Here is a 9,966-nt window from a genome sequence, read left to right as displayed (position 1 = left end):
TCTTCCGAGCGGGGTATTTATGGTCGCCACTTCGACCCTAGAGTTTAACGTCGTCGCTCGACAATCTTCAGGCCGGGGGATTTAGAGTCGCCGGTTCGACTCTAGCTCGGCCGTTCGGCTATAATTTTGCAAAACCTTTTTGATTCCTCTTCCTGTGGTCGAAGGAAATAAAAGATGATAACAAGTATATCACATATTACATTGGTGCACCTTTCATATAGCTCGGTATGGCTGGAGGTGACTTGCATTCCACGGTCACTCTAGCTTCTGCCCGTCTTCGTCCTCCAGGTAATAGGCTCCCGATCGAAGTTTTTCTACAATCTTGAAGGGCCCGGCCCAAGGAGCTCCCAGCTTAGTGACATCGCCAACCGGCTTGACTTTCTTCCAGACGAGGTCGCCGACCTGAAAAGATCTAGGAATTACCCTCCTATTGTAGTTTTGCTTCATTCTCTGCCGGTACGCCATTAGCCGGACGGCGGCCTTGGCTCGCGTCTCGTCCACCAGGTCCAGCTTCAGGCACCTCCGCTCGGCATTACTCTCGTCATAGTGTTCGGTCCAATCGGATTCTATCTTGACCTCCACTGGGATGATGGCCTCTCCACCATATACCAAGTGGAATGAGGTCATGCCCGTTCCTTCTTTGGACATTGTTTGGAGCACCCACAATACACCGGGCAGCTCATCTACCTAACTCCCACCGTTATGGTCGAGCCGAGCCGGAAGAACTCACAAGATCTCCCGATTGGCGACTTTAGCTTGCCCATTGCTTTGGGGATACGTGACAGAGGTGAAAGCCTGCTGGATGTCATACCCCTCGCACCACTTCTTGAGTTGTTGGCCCGAGAACTGCCTTACGTTGTTTGAGATGAGTCACCGCGGGATGCCGAACCGACAAATGATGTGCTGCCAGATGAATTTTTGACCATCTGCTAGGTTATTTTAACCATTGGTTCGGCCTCAATCCACTTAGAGAAATAGTCGACCGCGACTAGTAAGAACTTCCGCATTGGAAATGGTCCCACAATGTCCATGCCCCATTGATCGAACGGGCAGGACACTATGGATGTCTTTAATTCTTCTGCGGGACGATGTGAGAAATTGTGGTACTTTTGGCAGAATAAGCACATGGTGACTGTCCGAGCGGCGTCCTCCTGTAAAGTTGCCCAAAAGTAGCCGGCCAAAAGAATCTTTCTCGCCAACGAGCGGCCGCCCGGATGCCCGCCGCTTGAGCCTTGGTGTACCTCTTGCAGAATATAGTCCACATCCTCCGGGCGAATGCATTTAAGTAGAGGCCTGGAGAACGCTTTTTTGTAGAGCTGGTCGCCAATGAGGATGAACCGACCAGCTCTCCTTCTGAGCAGATACGCTTCCAACCGATCGGACGACGTTGCTCCTGACTTCAGAAATTCTGTTATAGCCGTCCGCCAATCATTTGGAAATGTGAGCCCCTCCATCCGATCGATGTGGGCAACCAGAGATACCTGCTCGATCAGCTGCTGGATAACGAGCAGTGATATCGAGCTGGCAAGCTTAGCCAACTCATCCGCAACATGATTCTCCACTCGGGGGATCTTCTGGATGAGCACCTCTCGAAAACTAGCCTTCAGTTTTTCGAAGGCCTCTACATAGAGCTTGAGTCTGACGCTGCTTATCTCGAAAGCTCCCGAAAGTTGCTGAGTAGCCAATTGTAAATCAGAATGAATCAAGACCTTGCCAGCTCCCACATGCCTAGCGGCTTGTAGGCCTGCTATCAATGCCTCATACTCTGCTTCATTATTGATCGCTCGATAGTCCAGCCGTTCGGACAAATGTATCCGTTCACCATGGGGAGAGATCAACAGCACTTCGATCCCGCTTCCTTGCCGATTGGATGATCCGTCCACGTACACTTGCCATGCGGCTTTGGGCTCGGGCTCTTGTACTTCCGTGACAAAATCTACTAACGACTGTGCCTTGATGGTCGTCCGGGGCTGATACCGTATGTTGAACTCGCTAAGTTCTGTGGTCCATTTGATTAGCTGACCGGACGCCTCTGGATTGAGAAGGACCCTCCCCAGGGGGTTGTTTGTCATCACCACGATCGGGTGTGCCAGAAAATAAGGGCAGAGCCTCTGAGTGGCAAGCACCAGCGCAAAAGCTAACTTCTCGAGACCAGTGTAGCGGGACTCAACATCCTTTAATATGTGGCTCAAGAAATACACAAGCTGTTCTTCACCGTCCGGCCTCACAAGGGCCGACCCGACGTCATATTCAGTTAAGGACAAGTAAACTCTAAGGGCTTCCCCGGCGATCGGCTTGGCTAACACAGGTAAAGAGTTGAGGTATACTTTGAGCTCCTCGAAGGCTTTGTCACACTCTGCGTCCCACTGGAACTTAGTGGCTCGACGAAGAATCTTGAAAAAGGGCAAGCTCCGGTCGGCGGTCTTCAGATGAATCTGGACAACGCAATTATTCGTCCCGTCAGGCGTTGAGATTCCCTCATATTTCTGGGAGGCGGCATGTCTTGCAGCGCTTTCACCTTACTGGGATTTGCCTCTATGCCCCGCTCAGTCACGATATACCCCAAGAAGCACCCGTTTTTTGCTCCGAACAGACACTTCTGGGGATTTAGCTTGACCCCGTATGTCCTCAGCGTCTCAAAGGTTTCCTCTATATCTGTACAAAGGTTGACCGCTCAAACTGATTTAACAAGTATATCATCAACGTATACCTCCAGATTTCGCCTGATCTGCTTCCGGAATACTTTATTCATGAGCCTCTGGTATGTAGCACCCGCGTTCTTCAATCCGAATGACATCACGTTGTAGCAGTAAGTGTCGTCCGCAGTTATGAAGCTTACTTTCTCCTGATCATCACGGGCGAGCGGCACTTGATGGTACCCCTGATATGCGCCCAGCATGCATATCAGCTCGCACCCAGCCGTCGAATCCACCATTTGATCAATCCGAGATAGAGGGTAAAAATCCTTCGGACATGCCTTGTTCAGATCTCGGAAGTCGATGCAGACTCTCTACTTGTTACCCGGCTTGGAGACCAGCACCACATTTGCGAGCCAGTTCGGGAATTGCACTTCTTGTATATGGACGGCTTCCAGAAGCTTCTCGACTTCCGCTCGGATGATGACATTCTACTCCACGCTGAAGTCCCTCTTCCTCTGCTTTACGGGCCGAGCGTCTGGTCAGACATGAAGCTTGTGTTGTGCGACGCTCGACGAGATGCCTGGTAGCTCGTGTGTTGACCATGAGAAGACATCATTGTTGCGTTGTAGGCATCTGATCAGCTCCTCCTTCGGGCCTGCTTCCAGGTTGGAAGCAACGAAGGTGGTGGCCTCCGATCGACCATCCTGGATCTGCACTTCTTCCTTTTCTTCATAAACTAAAGTGGGGGGCTTTTTAGTTATAGCATTTACCTCGATCTAGGGAGCCTTCCAAACGGACCTTGATTCGGCTCGGACCATTTCCACATAGCAGCGCCGCGCTGCCAACTGATCGCCTCTGACCTCTCCCACTTGGTCCTCGATAGGGAACTTGATCTTCTGATAGAATATTGATACGACAGCCCAGAATTCGCCGAGGGTCGGTCGACCCAAAATGACGTTGTACGCTGAGGGCGCGTCCACTACGATGAAGTTAGTGGTTCGCGTCCTTCTGAGCGGCTCTTCTCCGAGCAAAATGGCCAATTTCATCTGGCCGACCGGCTGAACCTCGTTACCCGTGAATCCGAACAGGGGCGTTGCCATAGGCAACAGCTTAGCCCTGTCGATATGAAGTTGGTCGAATGTCCTCTTGAAGATGATGTTGACCGAGCTCCCTGTGTCAACAAAGATGTGATGAATAGTGTAGTTCACTATTACTGCTCGGATAATGAGGACGTCGTCGTGAGGCATTTCAACTCCCTCGAGGTCGCCAGGGCCGAAGCTGATCTTGGGCCCGTTCGCCTTCTCTCGGCTGCACCCTACGGCAAGGACCTCCAACCGTCGGGTGTACGACTTGCGGGCTCGGTTGGAGTCTCCACTGGTTGGACCCCCAGCGATGATGTTGATTTCCCCCCGAGCGGTGTTGCTTATATTTTCTTCCTTCCGAGCAGACGGTCTGGCCCGTTCTGGGGAGGCTCGGGGGTTGCTTCTTGGTCGGTGTGGATGTCGTCGCTCGGGTGACTGTCTAGTTGTTCGCCGTCCAGCGTTTTGATGGTAATGATGTCGGTCAAGCGAAGGCGATCGGTGACGATAGTTCCTTGGCTTAGTGAGCGGGGCGATACTCCGACAATCGCGGGTGTTGTGGGTTGCCGACTGATGAAGTGAGCAAAACATGGGAGTCCATACCTCTCCTTGAGGCTTAGGTCATTCGGCCTCCACGTGTTGGACAACGTGTGGCCTTGATTCCTGATCCGGCCTCACCCCCTCGACCCGTGGTCCTCTGGGTAGTTGATGAATGGCTTGAGATCGCCGCTCAGCCGGTGCTGCTATCTCTGTCGGTGTTTCCTTCTTTCGTGCCACTTGCGCTTCCTCCATGTTGATGAATTCGCTCGCCTTTTTTAACATATGGTCATAATCACATGGAGGCTTCCTGATCAGTGAGCGGAAGAAATCACCATCCATCAGCCCCTGGGTGAAGGCGTGCATCATGGTTTCGGATGAGATTGCGGGAATGTCCAGAGCGGCCTGGTTGAATCGCTGGATGTACGCTCGGAGAGTCTCTCTGGCCCCTTGCTTCATGGAGAACAGACTAACGCTGGTCTTTTGGTAACGCCTGCTGCTTGCAAAATGGTGGAGGAAAACCATTTGGAAGTCCTTGAAACTTCGAATCGATCCGTCCGATAGCCTTCGAACCAACGTTGTGCGAAGCCGGACAGGGTGGTGAGGAAGACCCTGCATTTTACTCTATCGGTGTATTGATGAAGAGTGGCAGTGTTGTCGAACTTATCGAGGTGGTCATCCGGGTCAGTTGTACCATTATACTCTCCGATCGCCAACGGAGGCGTAATGCTTTAGGAGCGGGTCTTGTAGAATTGCCTCTGAGAATTGGCGATTGATCCACTCGGGAGATGACTCGGATCGAGGTGCCTTTCCTTTCTTAGCATCCCGCACGGGCGCTTCATCGGATGATCCCTGGTTGGCTTAGGCCAACTCGGATGGAGTCTGGAACAAGGCCCGATGGAAGGGAATAGGGGCAGCGGGCGCTTCTCTTGGCGTGCCGGTTTGCCCTCTATTCTGCGCCCACGTGGAAAGTTGCACCGGTCAGTCTTCTAGTGCCGCTCGACCCCCTGATGCTGAGGTGGCCTACTGTGTCAACCGCTCGGCGTGAGTCTTTTGCTGCTATTCCACTATCTTCGCTGCTCGCGCCTGAATGAGCGCGTCGAGCTCTTCTTGGGAGTGCGTCACGGTGTGTTGACGTCTAGCTTCTTCCATCGTCTCGGCTCCGGATTCAGGTGTGTTCCCACAGATGGCGCCAATTTGATCCTGTCCGAGAGTTGAGTCGATAGACGCTGGGGACGTGGCGCTCTCTGCTGACTCCGTGTAGGCTCCGGGATGACGTGGTCTCCGGTGAACCTGCAACAAAACCAAGCCGAGAAGGGGATCCCGGCGACGACCCTCCGACGCTCAAGTTAGGCGAGGGGAAATCGAAACAGCACAACAAGGCCAAGAGCTACAGTAGATGAGAATGTATACCTCCGTCGAAGGTTGGGGGCCCTTATATAGGGCTCCCCGTAGGCGCATGCATACTCTTCGAAGCGTGCACGCTCCTCAAAGCATACCTAGAAATGGTCGTGTCAGAAAAGTGCGCCTGACATCATACCGCAACCGTCTGAGCATATCTCTGACGTGACAGTGGAAACTTCCACTGTACGATTCTCTATCTAGTCCAGCCGCTGACCCTGCTATCTGCCTCCTTTGTCCTTTTTTGCGTCTTGTCTATTCCCGGGTCCGCCCAGGTGCCCAAGTGGTCGGATGCATAAGCGTGCCGAATCAAACGGGGAGACCCCCTAGTTGCTCATACGAGTATACGTTCTTTAGTTGGTCCACAACTCAGCCGAGCGGACGAGCCGCTCGGCGCAACAATTCCTTGGTGGGCAGATTGAGCGTCGGAAGCCCGACCCATTGTCGAGCTATATTCACGCCGGCTCCGGCGACTCCTGGCCGATCGGACTTTAATCTGGCCGATCGGACTTTATACCTATCCGCTCGGCGAAATCTTTAGGTCGGTTATGCCCTCCACGCGTCATTGACCGTCGCCCATATCAACTCCTCCCTACGCTTACCATCGGATCAATTATTATCATCGTCGTCGTCGTCGTCGTCGTCGTCTAAATTTATGAAGTCAAAAAGTTAAAATTTCAAACATGATAAAATCTAATTTTAAGAATCCAAATCTGAAAATTTAAAAAATAAATCTAAAAAATTTAGAAAATAAATATATACATTTTAATAATATTAATTCAAATTAAAATAATAAAACTCTAAACTAAATCTTAAAATTAATTATAATAATATACCCTTTAATTATGAAACAACGAATAATTCTAAAAACTCGAAATCAAATCCAAAAAATTTGAAATTAAATACCAAGAATCAAGACAATATATTCACAAATTTTAACAAGTTAAATCTAAACTTGATAATCTGAAATTAAAAGATTATCATCAAGTTCCATTAAATTATGGAACAAAAATCAATTAAAAACTAAGTTGAAAATTTTAAATAGTAAAATTTCCAAATTAAATCCGAAATTAATTATCCGAATTCATGAAATAAATTTATTATTTTTAATAAGTCAAATCCAAATTTAAAATATCCAAAATTAAATTATTTAACTAATTATAATAATGTACCTTATCATTATGAAATAAATTAATAAAATTTTACCTAATAAAATAATTAATTAATAAAAATTAAAATAAGTCAAAGTGGATTGACACATTTATGGATTTACACAAAATATATCAAATTAAGAATTTGATGCATTATTAAAAAATAATTGAAAATTGTTTGACATAATTTTCCCATATATAATTGCCATGAATTTAATTAATTTTTTATATTGATTAATGTCATATCATTCATGCTAGTTTTTTATTACTTAACTTAGAACAATTAGATAAGGAGAATAGACTTACTTGATACTTGTCCAACCTAGTATCAAGGTGAGGTAAGATGATAATACATTAGAAAAGTTTTGACTAGGGAATCAAGTAGGGTAAAACATGCCCTACTTAGTCTACTTAGCTAAATGAAACTAACCGAAACTATCTCATCATATCCTAGACTAGTTAGACTAGAGTTTCTCAATTGATTAGTTAAGTGTATAATTTTTTAAAAAGATTTTGCCTAGAAAATGATAATTGCTCTGACACTCAAAAAGATCCTTGTGTGTCGCCATGACTTTTGAAATGTGTACTTAGGTAGTTAATAGTTAAAGTTGAATATAACTCAAATATCAATTAATTCTTCAAATCTAAATTAAATTCATAAAGATAAAATTAACAAGCATCTTACAAAACTCATAAGGATATTATGTTTGGTTGTACTGAGATACTTAGAATCATGAAAATTGAAAATATTTTGAAATTTTTTTTTAAAATGTATAGTTTATTTTATAAAAATTATTTTTAAAATAGTGATTCAATATACTCATGTTTTAATGAAATTCATGCTTGATTAAATGTACTTATAGATAAAATTTTCAAAAATTTATATATCTTTGAAATTAGTTGATCAACACTAGCTTAGACACAGAATCCCTAGGTCAACTTTAGAACTAAGTCCCCTAGATACTTAGATAGAGTTTCTTATCTGTGGGACTGGCTCTAGGGGGTTGCTGATGTGACGGTTCCACATTTTTTTTAGATAGAGTTTCTTATGACTAACAATGATAACCAGGGTGTGTTAGGTTAAGGGGGTAGTGAAAAAAATTTTAAAATTATTTTAAAAACTTTTAAAAAATATTTTGAAAATGCTCTTGAAAATTATTCAAATGTTTTTGAAAATTCTTTGAAAAGGAAAATCCAATGCTTTGAAAAATCTAGAAACTTTTTGAAATTTTCTAAAAATATTTTGAAAAGTCTTAAAAAGGTCTTGAAAAATAATTTTGAAAAGTCTTTGAAAAATTCTTTGAAAATGTTTTGAAACTTTACCTTAATTGCTTTTTTGATTTGGATCAACCCCTAAGATACATAGGTGGTTTTCCTTGTTATTAACAAGGATACTTAAGGATGTGTTAGCTTGAGCGGAGTTCTGATTAAAAGATCAAAATTCTTTAAAAAATCAATCTTAAAAATTTCTTTTGAAAAATCTATTAATTCTTTTGATATATCTTAAAAATTTCCTTTGGAAAATCTAGATATTCTTTATATATATATATATATATATATTCCTTTGGAAAATCTAGATATTCTTTATATATATATATATATATATTTATATATATACTTGAAAATTCTTTTAAAAAATTCTAGAAAATGCTTTGAACTTTTTGGCAAATGTTTTGAAAACTCTTAAAAATACTTGTAAAACTCTTGAAAATATTATTCTAAAAATTTTCTGAAAAGGTTTTTAAAATAGTTTGAAATTTAATCTCCCAAGGTAGTTCTTAGGTGAATCATATTTTTTATGTGTATCAAAGGGGGAGAGTGAACCTTAAATTAGAAATATTTAATCTACCAACTTTGGTATAAAACCCTAAACATCAGTATCTAACTTTAGAAAATTGTCAAACATTAAAAATTGGAAGATTGTTAGTACAATTAACCTTTAAGATTTTGATATTTGACAATATACCTAAGTCTGATCAGTTTGACTAAGAGTTGATCCAAATAAAACATGATGTTTGGATGCAATGGATGTGAGTGAAGTTCTAACTAGAGGTTAGGTAGGTAAGAAGTTTACTAAGTGACTAGTTTTAACTAGAGGTTAAGCAAGAGAAAGTTATAACTGGATGTTAGGCAGGTGATAAGTCTACTAAGTGACTAGTCCTAACTAGAGGTTAGACAAGGAAGTCATGGTCTTAGTAGACTTATCAAAAACTATTTTTCCATATAATATATGCCCTAAATAATGTCTACATTGATTTTCATGATTTTTGAAATTTTGTAGAATTTTCTATGGGTTTCTGAAGTTGTCTGAAATGAAATTTCAGCAACTATCAGACTTCAATCGATCACCCGATCGATTGAAGGGTCTCAATCGATCGGGTGATCGATTGAGAGCAGGCTTCTCATGAACAAAAGCTTCCTGGATCGATCCACCGATCGATCCAGCCCTCCTGAATCGATTAGTGGATCGATTCAGCATGGTCTGATCGATTGGAACCCAACTCCAATTGATCGAAGTTGCTGATTTTGGCTGGAAAAGCCTGATTTCAGCATTTTTGAAACATTGTTATTCTAAGTAACCATTCCAATCCCTTAAAAATATATTTGTATACACAAAAAGGGTGTTTTCATGTTGAAAACAAGGATGGATTGGTTGAGGAAGACTAAAGTGAAGTTTAGGTTGAGGTTTGATTTCAATATTAAATTTTTGAACCTCTAAACTTCTAAATTTGAGTTTCCAAAAGGTTTAGAGATTCCAAGTTATTGTTGGTGCAATGACAGAAGTTACCATCATGTCTTTAGAGGGAGGGACTCTTTAAAGACATGAAAACTATTTTTCATGAACCTTGGAAGGTGGTTAACCTTCCTTTCAGAACATGCTCAAGGTTGAGCGTTTGAACTTTAATAGGAAGTGGATATCCTCATTGTTCAAGTGGTTTAAGTTTAAAAAAAAATGCTCAAGGATGGGTATTTGACTACATTAATGGGAGAATGTAGGGTTAAGGATAATGAAGGGTCACTACAAGAAAAAAGCTAAACAACAACGCTTTTTTGGCGTTGTCGTATGTACTTAAAAAGTGATGTTGTAGATGGTGTTGTAGAAAGTCATATCAAAGACAACGCTTTAAAAGCGTTGTGGTTGGTCACAAAGACAACGCT

General features: G+C 43.3%; 1 protein-coding gene across 1 annotated transcript; it reads right to left on the bottom strand.

The window, feature by feature from the left end:
* Positions 1–255: 255 nt before the first annotated feature.
* On the bottom strand, positions 256–2,797 carry LOC121999607. Its single transcript, XM_042554266.1, has 4 exons — positions 2,773–2,797; positions 2,519–2,655; positions 1,242–2,435; positions 256–687 (listed from the first exon to the last, which is right to left on the bottom strand). The coding sequence occupies exons 1-4, from the start codon at positions 2,795–2,797 to the stop codon at positions 256–258; spliced, it is 1,788 nt and encodes a 595-aa protein (XP_042410200.1).
* Positions 2,798–9,966: the final 7,169 nt, after the last annotated feature.

The sequence above is a fragment of the Zingiber officinale genome, chromosome 7A (genome assembly GCF_018446385.1).
Source record: "Zingiber officinale cultivar Zhangliang chromosome 7A, Zo_v1.1, whole genome shotgun sequence".
Taxonomy (NCBI): Eukaryota; Viridiplantae; Streptophyta; class Magnoliopsida; order Zingiberales; family Zingiberaceae; genus Zingiber; species Zingiber officinale.
The sequence above is the reverse complement of the archived record's forward strand: the minus strand, read 5'-3'. Positions and strand labels throughout refer to the sequence as shown.